Source organism: Microtus pennsylvanicus, chromosome 13, assembly GCF_037038515.1.
Source record: "Microtus pennsylvanicus isolate mMicPen1 chromosome 13, mMicPen1.hap1, whole genome shotgun sequence".
In the NCBI taxonomy this organism is placed as follows: Eukaryota; Metazoa; Chordata; class Mammalia; order Rodentia; family Cricetidae; genus Microtus; species Microtus pennsylvanicus.
The window spans coordinates 21,456,650-21,478,949 of record NC_134591.1 but is presented as its reverse complement, the minus strand read 5'-3'; the positions used below and the strand labels follow the sequence as shown (position 1 = coordinate 21,478,949).

Below are 22,300 nucleotides of genomic sequence, written 5' to 3'. Positions count from 1 at the left end.
ATGTTGGTCCTGTTTTTTTTTCGGGGGAGGGGGGATGCATGCACAAATATATGAATGCCCTTGTGTGCGGAGATCAGAACAACCTTGGCTGTTAATTCTCAAACACCATTCATGTTTTCTGGCCTGATTTGGGTTTGGGTTTTTGGAGGGAGGATGGAGACAGAGCTTCCTGTGAGTCTGGAACTCACCTATAAAGCTAACCTGGGTAGCTAGAGAGCCCCAGAGATCTGACTGTTTCATTTCCCAGGGCTGGGTCAAGAGCAAGGTAAGCAATTTAACCAACGGAGCCATTATTTTAGTCTCATATTTTATTGAAATACACAATATTCCATAATTCTGATAAAAGAATCAACAAAATATTTTATTTTATTATATGTATAATTCAGTAACTAATTAATGATCTGTTCCCACTCAAAAACATCAGGACCAAAGTTCTAGTTTCAAGGGCAGAACAAAGTGCAAAGAGGCTGAAGTAATAACTTGGAGATAAACCTTTGTTTTCATACCTTCCTTTCTGGAATAAAATGCCCCCCCCAAAAAAAACTAACATGCTGTTTAATATTGCTACAGCTATCAACAAATAAACAAGGCAATAAAAAATTATCAAGTCTGAAACAAACACCTCCCAAGAGTGGATTTTTTTGATAGGCATAATTAAATAAATGCCTTCATAATTTTTTTTTACATCTTCCATCTGGTGAATTAACTCTTAAATCCAGCAGAGGGTGCTACAGTAACACCAACCTGCAATTCTCTCACACATTTACATGCACACAGACACACACACACACACACCCTGTAATTCCAAAGAACACTAGTATAAGTCATTAAATGTGTCATTGATGTTTTATTCTAACATAATCACAAAATTACTGGCAGAAAAAACATACTTGTGATTAAAGTTCAAATTCAATCCAAATTCTTAAATTTAACTATATATAACTTGTCCAGTAATAAAATGTTATAATAATCCATATGTTTACTAACACTGAAAACAACAGGCTTCTACATATCACAGAAAATCAAACATGATTCTTTTTTAACTTTTTACATTTATTTATTGGGGTGATGTGTACATGCAGAGGTCAGAAGACAACTTGCAGGAGCTGGTTCTCTCTTTCCACCCATATGGACTCTGGGAATCTGACTCAGGTCACCAGGCTTAGTAGTAGAGGCCTTAACTTGCTGAGCCATCTTGCCAGCCCAAGTATGTAGTTCTTTGTTTAATACATATCCTGCTATTTATTTGATGATGGACATGTCCTTTATGACAAAATACATGCTGAGAGATTTTGTTTGGATAAATATAGCTGTTTTTATCTGATTTGTATCTCACTAGATCTTACTAAACATAATCAGATAACCTACTGCCCTTAAGAAAGTGAGTGTTCAATCCTGAAAGAGAACCATGTCTAGAAGGCTGCCTCCTGCCCAGCCCTAGGAGCACACCACTTATCACTAGGCAGGCATGAGCAAACACACCCAGATGTTCCCTACACTACGTCTGTTCTTCAGCTCACACGGGCTCATCCCTAAAGCTTCATGACAGCTATGAAAATGTGTGCCAGTGAATGTGCTCAAAGTCTCAACTAGACAACTTTTCTCCGCAAATACAATATATTTACCTTAGGAGGTTGTATGTGAACTGAAAGGAATTCATAAAGAAAATTTTCCTGTGCACTACATAATATAAATATAAATACCATAAAACAAACAGCAAGAAAGAAAACTGGGGAGGCAATCTCACCCAAGTACCTATTAATTAGCCACTGATCCCTAGAGATAGATAGATAGATAGATAGATAGATAGATAGATAGATAGATAGATAGATAGATAGATAGATAGATAGTCTTGATTGTGTTCCAGACATTTGCAGTTGCCACAAAATATCAATAACTCATGTAAATGAAAAGTGATAATTATTTTTCCAGATTTTATTATCCAGTAATTCCTGTTATTGGACAACTTCATAACCAATATGGTAATAATTCATCTGCTAAGGGTGATTCTAAGGAACTGAATCATCACAAACTGATTAATTCTATAATGATTCTTCAAGAATCCATTTTATTTTGTTATATTTTAAAGGCCAAGAATAATTTTATTATACATTTGTTAACATTTAACCACAATAGTATTCCTCAACTGCCCAGCAGAAGAAAAACAGTCACTAAACTTTAAGTTTTTGTTTTGTTTTGTTTTGTTTTGGGTTTGAGACAAGGTCTCACTGTATAGCCTGACTGCCCTTCAACTAACAGAGATACACCTGCCTCTGCCTCCTGAGTGCTGGAATTAAAAGCGTGTAATACCACAACCAGATAAACTTTGAGCCTTTAAACTGAAGGTTTCAGGCTTGTGAGATGGCTCAACAGGTAACGGTACTTGCCACCAAACCTGAGTTAGATCCCTGAGAGTCACATGGTGGAAAGAGAGAACTGACTCCAAAAAGTTGCCCTCTGACCTCCATATGTGTACTACAGTACATAAACACGCATGTACACACACAAAAAAAATACTTATAAATTCAAGAACTTATAAAAAGCAAGCACCCAAAGACCTCCAAGTTATTTTTACTATCAAAAAAAGACCTCCCAAGAGTCAACATTTCCAGTTATTTTAAAGACAGAAGTACTGTACCATACCATTTACCCAGAGCCATACATTGTGGGGACACAACTAAGAATGTGTTCTTTACTATTTATTATCCTTGTTAGGTAGTATTATTTAATTAGTCTGACCATTGTGTACATGTGTGCACATGTAAATGCACATTTGTGTAGGAGGTACATGTGTGGGGTACACATGCATGTGTGTGCAGGAAATGAACATGTATGTAGAGGCCAGAGGATAATCTTTGGTGCTATTCCTTGGGAACACCCACCTTGTTTCATTTGTTCAAACAGCATCTCTCACTGAGACCTATGATTTGCCCATTCAGTTAGGGTGGATGGCCAACAAGTCCCAGGGACCCTCCTGCATGAACCACAGCCACACCTGGCTTATTTTGTGGGTTTCTCAGTTTGCACAACAAGCATTTCATTCATATTATTAGTAACAAGAAATCAGATAACAAAAATGGGAATATTATAAATAAAATTTGTGGATCACAGCTTCTGCTTAGTGTGGAATTACTGCCTTAATTTCTTCTAAAACTGCCCTTGTTTGCTGCCAAACCTACAGAGCTAAGTGTGACCCCAGGGCCCTAAAGCAGAGGACAGAACAAACTCCTGTCAGCCGTCCGCTGCTCCACATGTATACCACAGCGCATGGAGATGTGAGGACACACACATAAACAAATGAACACCACATGTATACCACAGCGCATGGAGATGTGAGGACACACATAAACAAATGATGAACACCACATGTATACCACAGCGCATGGACATGTGAGGACACACATAAACAAATGATGAACACCACATGTATACCACAGCGCATGGAGATGTGAGGACACACACATAAACAAATGAACACCACATGTATACCACAGCGCATGGACATGTGAGGACACACACATAAACAAATGAACACCACATGTATACCACAGCGCATGGAGATGTGAGGACACACACATAAACAAATGAACACCACATGTATACCACAGCGCATGGACATGTGAGGACACACACATAAACAAATGATGAACACCACATGTATACCACAGCGCATGGACATGTGAGGACACACACATAAACAAATGATGAACACCACATGTATACCACAGCGCATGGACATGTGAGGACACACACATAAACAAATGATGAACACCACATGTATACCACAGCGCATGGACATGTGAGGACACACACATAAACAAATGAACACCACATGTATACCACAGCGCATGGACATGTGAGGACACACACATAAACAAATGATGAACACCACATGTATACCACAGCGCATGGACATGTGAGGACACACACATAAACAAATGATGAACACCACATGTATACCACAGCGCATGGACATGTGAGGACACACACATAAACAAATGATGAACAAATAAACAAATGTAACCAAAATGTTTAGTTGCCTTTACCTTTTCTTCAAAAATAAGTATTTTACAATTTTTTTTACTTATTTCTAACTTCAAAATCCATTAGGAACATGACATGTTATTTTTAATGAATAATACTTGTACATATGAACATACAATCCAAGTTCGTTGTCATTTACCTACTTTATAGTTGGCAATCAGCACAAACAAGCCCTTAAAGATAATGCCCTACGAATGCATGAAGGCTTTAAAACAATGGACTTAGAGGCCGTCTTCGTGGGTATTAGGAAAACTGAAGGGCATTTGCCTTCCCCTCTTCCCTCAAGAGGAGCAGGCATTGAGTTTCTACGGTTACCTCCCCTGCCTCTGTGCTCCTGAACAGGGCATGACTGACGAAGCAAGGCAGCATTTATTTTCAGTCTCTCCCACTGCAACCCGCAACAGACTCCTCTGTTCTCTCTCAATTAGGTTTGCATCTTCTCTTGTCTCTTTTTTTATTGCATTAAGACTTATTTCCCAGGATAATAAACTCTTCTTATTATAAAGAGCTTTACAAAAGCCACAGATATTCTTTTTCCAGTTCACGTTTTCCTTGGTTCCACAAAATATAGCACTGCATTTGTAAAATTGGACAGGGAGCTTGTTTTTTTAAATCTAAGAAACCATTGATCCATGTTATAATGACAAAGCCACACAATGGTATCACATTTTATAAATATGTTATGTATACAGATGTCTAAGCAGTTTTTTAGCCAGGCACATAAGAGACTGCCTTCATACAATGTAACTGTTAGAAAATATTTGCCAAAAAAATAATTAATTAGTTAACTTAACTTTAAAGATTCACCAAAATTTGAACCATTTACTAGGCTAACTATCCTTTATATTAGATGCTTTAGCCTGATACTACTGACATTTAAAATGCTTTTATTAAAGTATTAGAAAATTTCTTCTTTATCATAGATTTTGCTATAATTCTTTTACAATACCACTTACTGCTGTGGGATAATGGTTTTACCCTGTAAAAATTTGTTTCTTGTACTTGTTTAATAAAATGCTGATTGGCTAGTAGCCAGGCAGGAAGTAGAGGTGGGGCAACCAGGCAGGAAGTAGAGGCAGGGTGACAAGAACAGGAGAATTCTGGGAAGAGGAAAGGTCAGTCTGCAGCCATACCCAAAAGCAGAGGAAGCAAGATGAGAATGCCTTGCTGATGAAAGGTACATTAACCACTTGGCTAACACAGACAAGAATAATAGGTTAGGATGTAGGATGTAAGAATTAGTTAATAAGAAGCTGAGCTACTAGGTCAACCCGTTTTATAATTAATGTAGACCTCTGTGTGTTTATTTGGGACTAAACAAATGTGGGACCTGGTGGGACAGAAACCTCGGTCAACAACTTATAATTATTTAAGTAACTAGAATTATTGGTAATAGTCTACAAAGTTGAATATAAAACTAGCAAGAATTTTATCTGGAAATTTAACTTCTTGTTCATTATGTCATCATCTGGGCAAACAGCTAAATGTATTCATTTCAAAATAAAACAAAATTTAAAGGCATCTAAATACAAAACTAACAGATGAGTAAATAATCCAGGCTTTATAAATAGAATAAAAATAAAAACTGTAGGGCAAGTGAGCTGACTTCATAAGCAAAAGTGTTCAGTCCCTGGAACCCACATGCTAGAAGGAAAGAACTGACTCCTACATGCTCACAGTGGTAAGTACAGGTACACACATACACACACCACAGAGGTGAATAAATGTGAAAGAAAAGGAAAGGGGGAAAGAAAAAAGAAAATGAAGGAAAGAGAGAGGGAGGGAGGGAGGGAGGGAGGGAGGGAGGGAGGGAGGGAGGGAGAAGGGCATTGCTCTCAGCTGGTCGCACTGCCCTGGGAGGCTGTAGGAGCTCCAAGAGGTAGGACACTTCAAATAGGTAAACTTATGATACTCAAATTAAGTCTCATTTTTTAATCAGCAAGATGAAAAGTTAGAGCTCTATGCCTCTAGTCCTACCAAAAACAACTTCCTAACCATCAAACGCACTGGAAATTCATATGCTGAAGAAGAAAACTAATCAGAGGCTAGACACGGAAATACACAGCAAAGAAAAAGAAAGAAATGTGCAGACTTAAGTCAGAGGCAAGACCACACAAAGTATGACACCCTGCTGCATTTCCTTCTTGCATTTTATAACAACAAACATAGAAATTAAGAGCTGGCTCTTAGGAGAAATTATAGAAATGCAAAGTCCTGAACAGCAACATTTGAAATCTCCAAATAAAACTTGTGTGGCATTTCCACATGCCCCAGAGTAAAGTTTCCAGAAGTCCCAGCCCTTCTAGTCAACTGTCTGCCTGATCTCTCCACCCAGATATTTAACAGGCATGCCGATCTTAACCTCTCCCATTCAGTAAATGGAAATGCCAGTTATTTGCTCAAGCCAAAATCTTCATAGCACTGATGACAGGGTCTGTTGCACACACCTCTAATCTCAAAACACAGAAGGCTGAGGTAAGTGGACTGTCATGACTTCAAGATCTACTGACTACACAGTTAGTTCTGCGACAGCCTGGTTTAGAGCATGAAATCCTGCATCTAAAATAAATAGGTAAATTTAAAAATATAGCAGGTGTGAGGGAGCTCAGCAGGTAAAGGTGCTTGCTGCCAAGCATGACAACCTGAGTCTAATGCCCCAGAGCCCAGATGATGGAAGAAGAGAACCAACCCCCTGCAAGTTCTCTTCTGATAGCTATACACGTGTCACGGCAAGCATGCAATTACACACACATACACAAATAAGTAAATAACTAAATAAAAGTTTAATGACCAGGTTTTTTAATTAGGGTGAAATAAAAAATAGTTTACTAGGATATAAAATTTTTCAAAGATGGAACTGAATAGAAGACTCGGATATCAATCCACTCATCTTCGAACACCTGATTTTTGACAAAGAAGCAAAAAATATCAAATGAAAAAAAGAAAGAATATTTAACAAGTGGTGCTGGCATAACTGGATATCAACATCTAGAAGAATGAAAATAGACCCATATCTATCTCCATGCACCAAACTCAAGTCCAAATGGATCAAAAGCCTCAACATAAAGCCAGCCACACTGAACCTTACAGAAGCAAAGGTGAAAAATACATTTGAACATATTGGCACTGGAGACCACTTTCTAAACACAACCCCAGCAGCACAGACACTGAAACAATTAAGAAATGGGACCTCCTGAAACTGAAAAGCTTCTGTAGAGCAAAGGACATGGTCAACAAGACAAAACAAGAGCCTACAGAATGGGAAAAGATCTTCACCAACCCCACATCAGACAGAGGTTTGATCTCCAAAATATACAAAGAACTCAAGAAATTTGTCACCAAAAGAACACATAATCCAATGAAAAAAAATAGAATACAGATCTAAACAGAGAACTCTCAAAAGAGGATTCTAAAATGGCTGAAAGACACTTAAGGAAATGTTCAACATCCTAAGTCATCAGAGAAAAGCAAATCAAAACAACTCTGAGATTCCATTTTACATCTGTAAGAATAGCCAAGATCAAAAATACTGATGACAACTTATGCTGGGGAGATTGTAGGGAAAAGGGAGCACTTCTGCATTGCTGGTGGGAATGTAAGCTGGTCTAACCCCTTTGGATGTCAGTGTGGCAATTTCTCAGAAAATTAGGAAACAACCTTCCTGAAGACCCAGTAATACCACTTTTGGGTATATATACAAAGGATGCTCAACCATGCCACAAGGACATTTGCTCAACTATATTCATAGCAGCTTTGTTTGTCATAGCCAGAACCTGGAAACAACCTAAATGCCCCTCGACTGAAGAATGGATAAGGAAAATGCAATGCATTTAGCAATGGAGTACTACACAGCAGAAAAACAGCATGACATCATGAATTTTGCAGAAAAATTGATGGAGTTAGAGAACATTATTTTGAGTGAGGTAACCCAAACACAGAAAAACAATTATCACATGTACTCACTCACAAGTGGTTTTTAAACATCCAAAGAAAACCAGCGTACAAACCACAATCCCAGAGAACCTAGACAACAATGCGGACATTAAGAGAGACTTACATATATCTAATCTACATGGGAAGTAGAAAGTAGAAAAAGACAAGATCTCCTGAGTAAATTAGGAGCATGAGGACCTCGGGGGAGGGCTGGAGCGGGGAGGGGAGAAGCAGGGAGGAGAGCATAGAAAAATGTAGGGCTCAATAAAAATCAATGAAAAGAAAAAAAACGAGAATGAAAAAATTTTTTTCAAGGAGGCTGGAGAGATGGCTCAGAGGTTAAGAGCACTGGATGATCTTCCAAAGGTCCTGAGCTAAATTCCCAGCAACCACATGGTGGCTCACAACCATCTATAACTTAATCTTGTGCCCTCTTTTGGCATGCAGGCAGAATACTGTATTCACAATAAATTTTTTTAAAAAATTTCAAAGAAGTCAACTATACAACAGAAGTTGTCCCCAGGTTTCCTGACGTACCATGTCCTCTAACCTGAAGTCACTGCATGAATAACAAACAGCTGCTAAAAACACTGATAAGCCGTACCTCAAATTCTTTTCTCAGGCGCTCTTCCCTTTGAGTGCTAAATTCAAGCTCACTCGTTTGTCTCCGCAGAAGGTCAGTGCAGTCCATATGTTCTGCTTCTAATTGTTCCACTTTTTTCTGCATATTTTGCACAGCACTATCTTGCTCCTGGAAAATAATTCACTTTTGATTCAACAGTTTATAAGCCATTATAAAGTCATTATGCAGACAGCACTGAGGAAAATCTGTGTGTCAGTTATAACGGCAGGTTAACCTGTAGAGGCAGGAGACGCTTTGACTTTTTTTTCACAGTGTTTCAGAATGTACATGTGACTTTTATAATTTAATAAGTGTGATCAGTAAATACTACAGCTAAAATTATGTATAGAACACTAAAATGTTATACTAGCTCAAATGACCTCTGGGGTATCTGCAACATTGTTGTGGTTCAGCTGTCATATACCCTTTCTCCTGTCATTAACATGCATAAGTATTTAGGAAGACAAATGGAAATGTCCCTTTGTGATAAGAGCTGATTAGCTTGAACAGTTAATAATGATTCTTGAGAGACATTAATGCGAGCTCATAGTACTTAACTGTTGCTTAGTGCTCTTAACATTATAACCACTAGATGGCTCTGTTTCATTTCCTCTTCAATTTTCAAAATAACTAAAATAATCTAGGATCCTCATTCTCACTGCAAGGCTTTAAAACAGTGGTTCTCAACTTGTGGGTTGCGACCCCTTTGGCACAAACAATCCTTTCACAGGGGTCACCTAAGACTACAAAAACAACAGAGATATTTACATTATGATTCATAACAATATCAAAATTATAGTTATGACGTAGCAATGAAATAATTTCATGGTTGGGGGTTACTACAACATGAGGACTGTATTAAAGGGTTGTAGCATTAGCGAGGTTAAGAAACACTCCTTTAAAAGATCCCTCTTTCTCCACCAACATACATGGACACAAACACAGAGCAGGGGGCTTCCAAGAATCCCTGGCCACTTGAAACAGAACCTAGGTACAGAATTTCAATTACAGTTCTCTATCAAAGACTGTTAAGTAAGTACCACTGTTACCTAGCAAATCCAAGTTCTCTTTTTTTGTTTTTTTTTTCCTTTTAATTTTCCTTAATAAAATCATTTAAAAAGAGACTCTGAGGCTCAAGGACATTTTATTAGAGTTTGAGAAAACAGGGCGGGCAGGTTATAAATCTCAGCAGCTGCTGGGAAAGCAGAGATACAGAAGAAAAAAAGCCATTCCTTTTTGAGTTAGGGTCCACGAAAGCCAGCGTTTCCAGCAGTGCAGACTGTCAAGCAGCTGCATGGTGGAAGGGGACTGGGGGCTTTAAAGAAACAGTAACAAGCCCCAGAGGATGGGGGAAGCACGCTTAGGCTTTCCATCATTATCCTAAAGAAAAGGAGATAGAAAGAGGGAAAACTATGCCTTTTTTGAGTTAGAACTCAAATTATTCTTCCCATCTCCCCAGCATGTCTTTGGGTGTATCAGTTTTCCTGTTGGGTGGTTTCCCAGATAGGTGATTGGCAGGACCACCTATATTACCACTTAAGGAAGGAGAAAATGGATCTAATGTTTCAATGTTTGCAACAGATCAAAACAGCATGTGTTCACCCAGGGCCAGAGGTAGGGCATTTTCCCTTAAAGGGCCTCAACAAAGCCCTGCTATCTCCACCTTCTTATATGTTGTTTCAAATCCTGGGGAAAATGCAGTTGAGGTTCCCCTTTCTAGGGTGACCAGGGAAACAAACGGAAGGGGACACAATGAAGGGATCCATCCGTAAGGGCCTCTAAAACTACTCCCTGTAACCTCACTTTCCATACAAGCATGTACACACTTCTAAAAATTCCTGGTCACTCATAAAACATTATCAGAATCCAAGTATAATTTGCTACTGAAAACTGTTTGGAAAGTACCTTTCACATGTAAAAACAGCTTTAAGAACATTAAGCACTATATAAATATACAACTATTATTACCTGCATCAGTACCACTCCTTCAAGCAGTTACTGACAAGAACATTAACTCAAAGTCACTTTTTGTACCCTTTTATTAGCATACATTCATTGTGCCAAACGATGGGTTTCATGGTCAGGTTTTCATGGACTTTGACCATAACCAATATCCAGTGCCTTCTCTTGTCCTCCCACTGGTTCCCTCTCCCACTCCCAGAGAAGACCTCTTTATAGTTCCATATAACATATTGTATTTTCCTGATCTTTTTAACCTTTATTTGTACTGTATTATTTATTGTATTGCATGGGTGTTTTGCCTGCAAGTACACCTGTGCACCATGTGCATGCAGTGCCCGTGGGGGCCAGAAGAGGGAGCTAGGTTCCCTGGAATCTGGGTTCAGCCCCTGATATCTTTTACTTGATCTAATCTAATCCTGAGTTCTGCGATTATGGGAATACACCACCATTGCCCCCTCTATGTGATGCTGGGGTCAGGTGGGGGTGACAAAGACTCTACCAAATGAGCTCCACCTTTTTTTTTTCAGAATCTCAGTTTCCTTGCTAAATTCCTTTTCCATGGTATCAAATATTTCATCCACATTGCTTTTTTTCCTTCCTTTTTTTTCTTTCTTTCTTTTTTTTTTTTTTTTTTTTTTTTTAGAAAGGGTTTCTCTGTAGCTTTGGAGCCTGTCCTAGAACTTGCTCTGTAGACCAGGCTCTGGCCTCGAACTCAAAGAGATCCACCTGCCTCGGCCTCTGCCTCCTGAGTGCTATGATTAACGGCATGCACCACCACTGCCCAGCTTCGTATTCTCTTTCAAGGTGCCAAACTGATTTTCTTATCATGATCTTCTGCTTCTTTTGAAACCTCTTTGAAATCGCTTTTGTTTGTTTTTTTGCTTTTTGAGACAGGGTTGCCCTATGTAGCTCTGGCTGCCCTTTGAATTCAGAGATCCACCTGCCTCTGCCTCCCAAGGGCCAGGGAAAAGCATGCAACACCATGAACAGCCCACACTAATCACTTTCTTAAAGCACAATTTTGAGTTCTTTCTTTAGTACTTCAACAATTCAATTATGGTTTTGTTTTGTTTTGTTTTTTTCCTGTTAATGAGTTATAAGCTTCAAAAGGGGTCATATGGCGTGGCATGTAGTGTGTGTGTATCTACAAGTTTTTGGTTCTGTTTTTCCCATCATTTTTTTCTTTGTTTCGTGGGTATCTTTTTACTAATCTTCTCTTTAACCTAAAATCCTCACTGCCACTCAGAGAAAGAGAAAGCTGATAATAGTAACAGAAACTATGATTTAAGCCAGATACTAAAGTGCAGAAAAAAGCAATTAGGTGCTTTACTTGCATCTTTGATGAGGACAGAAAACAAAGGAGCTGGATAGAAACAGGATAAATGATAAGTTGACAGACTATTACAGCTAAAGACAGGGCCAATGAGATGGTCAACAGGTCACAGCACTGTGTAAAGTTGATGACCTGGGTTCCATCCCTGGAACACAGGTTTAAAAAGAGAAAACAGCTGGCGGTGGTGGTGCACACTCCTAAGGTGAAGAAGGAGACTGGACAAGCATCAGAAGCTCATGAGCTAGGCAGGCTGGAGCACACAGCACAGCGGGTACAATGGATCCTAATCAGAGTGGGGAACGTTGTCGTCTGACCTTGGCACGTGTTATGCCACGAACATGCCTAGATTCCATTTAAACATGAGTTTTCAGGGGAACTGTGGTATAGGAGGTCCTTCTGTCTATGTGTTGTCATTGGTTAATGAATAAAGAATCTGCTTTGGCCTATAGCAAGGTAGAACTTAGCTAGGCAGGAAAAACTAAACTGAATGCTGAAAGAAAGAAGGCAGAGTTGAAGAGAAGCCATGTTGCCACCACCGGGAACAGACGAGCCAGAACTTTACCTGGTAAGCCACAGCTATGTGGCGATACACAGATTAGTGGAGATGGGTTAATTTAAGATATGAGTTAGCCAGAAATACGCTTAAGCTATTGACCAAACAGTATTTCAAATAAAATGGTTTCTGTGTGATTATTTCAAGTGTGGGGAGCCAGGAGCAAACAAGCCGCCTCCTACAACAGAACTGTAGTGATATTTGTATTTTAATAAATAAAGCTTGCCTGAAGAAAAGAACACAAAACAGCCACACTGATCAGCCATACAAGCCAGGCGCTAGTGACACACACCTTTAATCCCAGCAGCCACACTAGTTAGCTACAGAGGCCAGGCGGTGGTGGTGCATGCCTTTAACCCCACTAGAGAGGAATATAAGGCGAGATGAGATAGTAACTTGCTCTCTTTCAGTCTGAAGATTTCAAAGAATTAAGAGCTCTTTAGTGGCTTGGCTGCTTTTGCTTTTCTGATCTTCAGGTTGAACACCAATATCTGTCTCTGGGCTTTTATTATTTGTGCTACAGAGAGTAGTAGTTTGAATGAGAATGTCCCTTCCAGACTCAGGTGTTTGAACACTTGGTCCCCAGTTGGTGGTGCTGTTTGGGTGGGTTGAGGAAGTAGAGCCTCACTAGAGGAATTCTGTCACTGAGGTTTTAAAAGCCATGTGCTATTTCGTTGTGTTTATCTGTTTCCTGCTAGCAGTTGAGCTCGCAGATATTCCTGCTACCCTGCCTTCCTGCTGCCACGCTTCCAGCCATGATGATGAACTCTTGTCTCCTGGTACCATACCTCAAAATAAACTCTTCCTTCTGTAAGTTTGTAGCTTTGATCATGGTGTTTTATCACAGCAAAAGAAACCAAATTAAGACAGTAGTTGGTACTAGGAGTGTGGTAGAGTCATAAAGAAGCCAACCATGTGGTTTTCTGGGTTGGTTTTTTTTTTTTTTTTTTGAAGAATGTGAAAGACTTTGGTACTTTGGACTAAAAAGCAATTGAATGCTTTAAGTAAGACTTAATGGGCTTAAAAGACAGTACTGACAGTAATATGGACTATGGAGGCAAGCTCTATTGTGAATGCTTTTGGAGGGGGGGTAGCCACTTTCTGCCTTTGTCCTAAGAACTTGCCTGTTGTTAATTGTAAAAGTAATATTCTGATTTCTTTGCTGGATATGTCAAGGCATGCTAATATTAACTCTGTCCCATGGTTATGAGTAATCACTCTTTTACAGATCTACAATAAAAAAGGCAAAAAATGAAGCAAAAAGAAATACAAAATGAATCTGCAGAGGAAAAGAACACTAGCAAGTTTTACAGGTAAGTTTTGTGCTAAAAGAGACTCCAATTGTTAAGAAAATTAGTGCCATTGCTGGGGGGACAAATCTCAACTGGAATAAAAGGAAGAGTTCTCTTGAGGACAGATCCCACCCAATTAAGCTTCCAATTTGTGAAAGAAAAATGCCAAAGGAATTTTCTGATACTAAAAATGAACAACAAATAGAAGCCCTCCTCTGGCCCCTGTGGACAACAGACAACAGGCACCACACCTAAATGTAGTGCACAGACATGCATGTAGGCAAAACAATCACACGCTTAAAATAAAAATAAATTTAAAAAATATTTTAAGAGTGGACATTTTGTTTCAAATAGTCCAGCTTCACTGGGCAGCCAGTGAGTGTCCTGTCACTGCTCGCCAAGAGTTATCTGCAGGGGTAGTATGAATGTCGTCTTATTAGGGTTTCTATTGCTGTGCAGAGACACCATGACTACAGCAACTCTAATTATAAAGGAAAAAACATTTAATGAGGGTGTCTCACATTTTTCAGAGACTTAGTCCATTACCATCACGGTGTAACAAGGTGGTGTGCAGGCAAACAGGAAATGGTCTGTCTCACTGGGAGGAACTGGAGTACAAGAGACTGCCTGCTGCCATAGTGACACACTTCCTCCAACGAAGCCACACACCTCCTAACAGCGCCACTCCCTTTGGTGGCCATCAGACATGTCATCTCCATATTAAAATGGCTTTTTCAAGTATTAATAAACACTTTTCACAGAAATTACTAAGCAAATGTCAAGACATTTCTTCAGCTGCAGTGCGTCCTTCCTGATGCAACACCACTGATTATCTTTGTTTTCTTTTTTTTTAGATTTTATTTATTTATTTATTAAAGATTTCTGCCTCCTCCCCTCCACCGCCTCCCATATCCCTCCCCCTCCCCCAATCAAGTCCCCCTCCCTCATCAGCCCAAAGAGCAGTCCAGGTTCCCTGCCTTGTGGGAAGACCAAGGACCTCCCACCTCCTTCCGGGTCTAGTAAGGTGAGCATCCAAACAGCCTAGGCTCCCCCAAAGCCCGTACGTGCAGTAGGATCAAAACCCAGTGTCATTGATCTTGACTTCTTTTTTTTTTTTTTTTTTTTTTTTTTGGTTTTTCGAGACAGGGTTTCTCTGTGGTTTTGGAGTCTGTCCTGGAACTAGCTCTTGTAGACCAGGCTGGTCTCGAACTCACAGAGATCCTCCTGCCTCTGCCTCCCAAGTGCTGGGATTAAAGGCGTGCGCCACCACAGTCCTCATTGTCCGCTATGTTCAGCGAGTCCGGTTTTATCCCATGCGTTTTCAGACCCAGGCCAGCTGGCCTTGGTGAGTTCCCGATAGATCACCCCATTGTCTCAGTGTGTGGGTGCACCCCTTGCGGTCCTGAGTTCCTTGCTCGCGCTCTCTCTCCTTCTGCTCCTGATTTAGACCTTGGGATTTCAATCCGGTGCTCCAATTTGGGTCTCTGTCTCTGTCTGCTTTCATTGCCAGATGAAAGTTAATCTCCAGGAGGATGACTATATGTCTTTCTTTGGGTTCACCTTCATATACATATTAAAGTACTACTCAGCAGTAAAAAACAATGACTTCTTGAATTTTGCATGCAAATGGACGGAAATAGGAAACACTATCCTGAGTGAGGTAAGGCAGACCCAAAAAGAGGAACATGGGATGTACTCACTCATATTTGGTTTCTAGCCATAAATAAAGGACATTGAGCCTATCTTTTAAGGTTTTCCTACACCTTAAGGGCATGATATAAAATGCTTTGCTTGGTTTGTCATCCTCAAGCATTTCCCCTGCTCCAACAGTTTAACAGCTTTAGGTCTGAATCCCTTACGTCTTCATTCCATTTTGAGCTGTAGCTGCTATAAAATGATCTTGTCTCATTCCTCTGAGCAGAGCATCCAATATCCCATCTATTGAAAAGACTGGGGAAAAACCAATCTTGGCACCTTTGTCAAAGTCAGATGGGTGTAGATGCAGGGCCTTCTTTTAAGCACTCTCTATCATTGGTCTGTCTGTTTCTAGGCAAATTCATGCTGGGCTGACAAGTACAACTCAATAGCTAATTTAAAAGCCAAGCAGTACAATGTTCCTTCAGCTTTGCTATATGATTGATTGACTATAAAGGATTTTATGGTGGCACCATAAAAAGTTAAAGGATTTTTTTCTTTTTAAGTTCTTTGAAGATTGCCACTACTACTCTTTACTTGATTTGGTTTGGTTTTTGAGCCGGGCTTGAAACCCTGGCCCTCCCATGGTGAGGAGGCGCTGCCGGGATTGTGGCCCTGCCGCACCACACCAGGCTCCAGCACTGCATTCCACGGGACCCGGAATCACTTCCCATGTCTGCTGTGATACTCCTGGGAGATGTGAATGTGCCAACAGGGCACGGAACAGACCAAAGCAGCATTCCCCACACATCTAGCCTGATGATCCAGAGCATGGGTGTCTTCCAGGCAGCAGCATGGGTACCAGTTCTCAAAAGCGTCTCTGGAGCCCCCTGCCCAACTTGCAGGCAGCTCCTCCAAAGACAGCAACTGTTCCCTGTCCCTAAGACTGTGGGAGGGTTCCTGTGAGTCCTGTCATCGCCTGTGCTTCCTGAGCTCTGAACCCCACTCCTTCCTCAGTCAGGAAACAGCTACACAAAAGTGTCAATAATTTTATATGTGTAAACACATAACTACAATATTTCATACATAGAATCACTGTAATGATTTAAATTTGGAAAGAACTTAATTCTCATGCAGGCAAAGACTAAATTAATTATAATAAATACAGAATAAAATTATACAGTAGTCAAACTGAGTGAATTAGAGCTATTACATTAACTTGTCTAAATCTCAAAAAGCAAACAACAAAAAGACAAGCTGGACAAATATACATATTGTATGATATCCCACTTACATATGTAAAAGACATAAAATGCTAAAAAAAACTAAGTAAAAGCATATCAAAGTATATAGACAACATTCAAGGTCAAGTTCACAATGGGGGCTCTGCAGTGGGATAAGCTGGAGAAGGATTCAAAATGGTCTTCAATGATATAAAACTGTATTTTGTTTCTACATCTGAATTGAGAACAGCAAACACTAAGATGAAGTACATGGTAGCTGCTAGCTACATCACTGGTACTGGTTGCTTATATTAGGTATTAGTTTTTAAGTGTATGGCTTTACTAATATAATCCAAGTCTGGTTTGTATTGTAAGATACAGACTAACTTTCCTCCAGTGAAACATATTTAACTTTAATTTTTGTCATACAATTTATCTTCTAATCAAACGGAAAGCGACCTCAGTTCTTGCATTGGAAAAGCAAGAGAGATAACTTCTGTGGAATTCAGACACTAGAGAGTTGGGATGTTCTTCTGTCTGCCCACTAGAGGGAGCTGTTGAACTTAAAATGTTTTTTTAAACCGGCTTTTTTTTTTAACTGACATTTACCATCACAAGAAACCACATTGTGCTGTCAGAAAATAAACTTGTTTTCTTTCCACATCTTCTACAAACACACACCAAAAACTATGATTCTTTATATGTACTTATGTAAACAACCCTTCGCAGAACCCAAACTATAGCTCCAATCCTGAGGAATTTTAATTAAACTGGTAGAAGTGTATTTAGAAAGTATCGGAGCAAACGTGCTCTTTCTAGCTTAGAAAACACATCCGTGTGCTTATGTATAGCACGAATCTGGTATGAGGCTTCTCTTGAAAGGATCAGAAGAAAAGCAGTTTGTTCCTGCATTGTAAACTGCACGCTGTGGATACTGAAGAAACGGCTCAGCTCTGAGGAGCATGCACTGCTCTTCCAGACCCGTTAGATTTCCCCAGCACTCACATCAGGAGGCCCAGAACCACCTGTAACTCCAGCTGCAGAGGGTCCCACACCTCTGGCGTCTGCAGATACCTGCCCTCCCCCCATAACTAGAAATAAATTTAAAAAGATTCATAGTCATACCGAGTCATAAGGGGCCATTTGCATAGAAAAATTAAAGAAAAATAAATCAAAAGACTGATAAACTGTACATGGCATCATAACTAACATAAATCCATATACTATTTAAGGCTGATAATCTCGGTCTTTTCCTCACACCTAGACCAGCTGTGGGTCTCTACACCATCTACTACAGACAGACATTTCTACAATGAGAGTTAATGGGTGTACTAATGTACAGGTAAAACAATAAATTATTAGGACTCGGTTTAATACTATTTCTATTTAGCAGCATAATAGCAGTGAGTTCTTTTAGAAGAAGGTACGGATTTCATTTTGTATATGGAGACTTAAATCCAGTCAAAAGTGGTTGGTTACTCTCACGTTTGCAGCCACTGTTATACCAATGGGCATGTCTTGATGAGCCTTTTTTTATTCCTTTTAGATTTTTTAAGACAGGGTTTCTTTTTGAAGCTCTAGCTCCTGGAACCAGCTCTCATAGGCCAGGTTGGCCTGGAACTCCCAGAGATCCACCAGCCTCTGCCTCCCAAGTGCTGGGATGAAGGTTCCCCTCCTCTGGCAGCATGCACAGTGCCTTCCAGCACTATGCTATGAAAGCAAGCCAGTGTGAATGCAGCCTCCCAGTGAGTCTGACTTCTCCATGTCCTACGGTTCAAGTCTGTGCTGTCTTCAACAATACAGCTGTCAAGTCATGGAGCGTGACCAGCAGCAATAGCAACAGCCAGTAACGTGCGAGGGTCTATGAGGGCTGAAGGGAACATCACTGGCCCACAGCTGCATCTGGGCACTGGGCTTCTCATTTGCTCATACGTGGTGTCTAGCAGTATCATACTGCTGGACGGCAACTCCATTCTGACTGTCTTTTTTGTGCATGTGTATCTTAGGAAGCTTCTACAGCAATAGGTTTCCACATGACTTTCTGGAAAGGCCTATAGTGTACTTATTCTACCCTGAATTCCCCCCTCTACCTTCCCTTCCAATCCCCAAATCCAATTCAACTCTTCTGCTCCATTAATCTCCTGCAAATCTTTTGTGATTTTATTTTTATCTTATGTATATGGGTGTTTGCTTGAATGGATGTCTGTGTACCACATGCACGCAGTGTCCTCAGAAGCCAGCAGAGAGCACTGGATTTCCTAAAACTAGAGTTACAGACAGTTGTGAGTCACCATATAGATGCTGGGACTTGGACCCACGTACTCTGTAAGAGCAGCCAGTGCTCGTAACCCCTGAGACATCACTGCAGCCCCACCGTTACCCTCTTTCACCCTTTATAACACTGTATTCTTTCTCCTGTATCTGAAAGGCCCCTCTCCAGAGCCCCTTACTGTTCTGATCATTTTCCAAACGAAGTATAGATATCTGAAGAGTCACAGCTAGCATTCAGTAATGAGAGAAAGTGTCATGTTTGTCTTTCTGGGTCTGGATTACCCCACTCAGAATAACTGCTTACAGCTCCATTCAATTGCCAAAATTGTGTTTTTCCTAACAGCTGAATAATATTGTGTCGTGTAAACATAACACATTTTCATTATTCATTCATCAGATGATGAACATCTAGACTACTTCCATTTCATGAGCATTGTGAATATAGCAGCAATGAAGGTAACTCTGAAGGCTCGGGATCATTGCAAAAGAGGATGAGGAAACCCGGTAAAGGCCAGAGGCAAAGGATTACAGGGAAAAAGTATTCTCCAGACACAGCAGGACAGTTGTACATATGAGCTCACAGTAATCATGACAACACACACAAGACCTGTGAAGTTCAGGCCAGGGAAAATCCCACGTGCAAATCAATGAATGTAATACATCACATAAATGGGCTCAAGGACAGAAATGACATGATCATCTTAATGGAAGCAGAAATGGTTTTTGACAAAATATGGCATCTATTTATGATAAAAAGCTCCAAAGTGGGCCAGTGAATGGATCCACAAGCAATAGGACTTTCCACCAAGTGTAAAGCTCCAAGTTTGAATGGAGAATCTCTACAGTACAGGGGTTTGACTCATTCAAGTTGTTCTCTCTCTCTCTCTCTCTCTCTCTCTCTCTCTCTCTCTCTCTCTCTCTCTCTCACACACACACACACACACACACACACACACACACAAACAAACAAACAAAATAAATGTTAAAATTTTTTACTTTGTTTAAACAAGCACTAAAGAAACTAGGTATAGAAGGAATATATCCCAATATAATAAAAGTTGTATATGGCAAACCTATTGTTAACATCATACTAAATCAAAACAAACTCAGAGTATTTCCGCCAAATTAAGAACAATATTTTTTATTAAATGCTATTAGAAGTCTTAGCTACATAAATAGAAGAGAAGCAAATGAAAGGAATATAGTCCCAGTCTCCTTATTTGTAGTTTGTATGATTCTATCCATCATAAAGACTACACCATTGTGGTACATACATGCCTTTAATTCCAGAATTCTGGAAGCAGAAGATAAGATCTCTGTGAATTCAAGAACAACCTGAGTTAAAAGTATGAAGAAAAATACAAACTATAACTGCCTTAAGGTCCTCGCACATCCATATAGTTACATACAGCAATAAGGAAATACAATCAGCCTAGACACTGATCAACTGATGATTAGATAATGAGACTGTGGTACAAATACACAAAGTTTACTCCGCAGTTAAACAGATAAAATGGATGGATTTGAAATATTGTATTAATTCAGGTAACCTGGACTTAGACAAACAGCGGACAGGCAGTGGTAGAGCACGCCTTTAATCCCAGTACTTAGAAAACAGAGACAGGCAGATCTCTGTGAGTTAAAGTCCAGCCTGGGCTACAGAGCAAGTTCCAGAACAGGTTCCAAAGCTACACAGAAGAAACCTGTCTTAAAAAACAACAACAGAAAAAGACAAACAACAGAGTTAACAATGTTCTCTCACATAGAGCCTTAGCTTCTGATTGTTAGATATGTGGAGGTATACAGAGGCCAGGAAACTAGGGAAACCCACAAGAGGAGGAAAACAGGAGACATCAGTGGAGTAGCAGAACATATGTGATATGAAAGGGGGAGAAATACTGAGGGTGGAAAGGTTTAAGCAATGGTTCAGGAAATTGGGGGGAAGGGGGAGAGCCAACCAAAACTAAATATGTACAAAAGGACCTGCTACTTTGTGAACTTATTACAAAATAATTTAAATGGGGGACGAGTGTTGAAGGGAGGCACCCTGTATGGGTGGATAAAGCCACTCTCCAAGCCACAGTTATTAAACGAAAATTGCAGTGCCAGTGGCTGGCTACCTCCCTACAAGTTGTTGACCAGGGAGACTTCTGAAGTCCCCAAAACCATACTGGCTCTTGCCACTAGTACTGGTTACCCACCAGAACTACATGTGTGCTGGATAGTTGTACATCAACTTGACACAAGCTATTGTCATCAGAGAGGAAGGAGCCTCAATTGAGAAAGTGCCTCCATAAGATGGCTGCATGCAAGCCTATAGGGCACTTTCGTAATAGTGACTGATGGGGAGGGCCCAGCTCATTGAGGGTGGTACCACCCCTAGGCTGTTGGTCCTAGATTCTATAAGAAAGCAGGGTGATCAAGCCATGGGGAGCAAGCCAGTAAGCAGCACCCCTCCAGGTTTCTGTCCTGATTTGAGTTCCTGTACTAGCTTCCTTCAATGATGAACTATAATGAACTAAATAAACCTCTTCCTTTTCTAACTTGCCTTTTGGTCATGGTGTTTCATTGCAGCAATAGGAACATTAACTACAACAGCATGATAAGACAACTAGTCCTGAAGAAACCACACACTTTGCAGGTTATAGAAAAATGAAGTTGAGCTGGGCGATGGTGGCGCATGCCTTTAATCCCAGCACTCGGGAGGCAGAGACAGGTGGATCTCTGTGAGTTCGAGGCCAGCCTGGTCTACAAGAGCTAGTTCCAGGACAGGAACCAAAAGCTACGGAGAAACCCTGTCTCGAAAATTTCAAAAGAAAAAAGAAAGAAAGAAAGAAAGAAAGAAAGAAAGAAAGAAAGAAAGAAAGAAAGAAAGAAAGAAAGAAAGAAAGAAAGAAAGATAGATAGATAGATAGATAGATAGATAGATAGATCGATCAAGCTGAAGCTGAGCTAGAAGTTTCCTCCCTCCTCCTCTCTGGTAGCTACTACTATAGTGCCCAAAGGCACTACTTCAAACTGCTGGAGGAGAGGTGTCAACAATGGTCTTTCTCAGATTCAGACCCTTCATACTATATGGCCAGGTTGCCAGGCAAAATATGCCCACTGGTACAATAATGGCATGACCTTTTATGAAGGTCATCAACCACTTTCTGACTGGATTTGAAGCCTGTTCCACAGGAAAGAACTCCCATCTGGTATTGTAAATCTTGTTCAAAGACAATGGGTAGAAAGAACACAAGCACTAATGGGTGTAGAAAGGAGGCCACTAGTTTGTTCCTGGCTGCTTAGCCCCAAAATAATCACACAGAAACTGTATTAATTAAATCACTGCCTGGCCCATTCGCTCTAAGTTCTTATTGGCTAACTCTTACATATTAATTTAACCCATTTCTATTCATCTGTGTATCACCACATGGCTGTGGCTTACCA

The 22,300-nt window shown here is 40.2% G+C and overlaps 1 protein-coding gene across 2 annotated transcripts in view; it reads right to left on the bottom strand.

Annotated features, from left to right (window-relative positions):
* The window catches only part of Ccdc171 (coiled-coil domain containing 171), a 332,057-nt gene that overhangs the window by 272,643 nt on the left and 37,114 nt on the right, over positions 1 to 22,300 (bottom strand). The window contains exon 7 of one of the 2 annotated variants that reach the window (XM_075944990.1): positions 8,582 to 8,728. In XM_075944990.1, the coding sequence (XP_075801105.1) occupies positions 8,582 to 8,728 (147 nt within the window). Of the gene's footprint in view, positions 1 to 8,581; positions 8,729 to 15,600; positions 15,690 to 22,300 lie in introns of those variants that run through there. The other variant, XM_075944989.1, reaches the window with a different exon arrangement.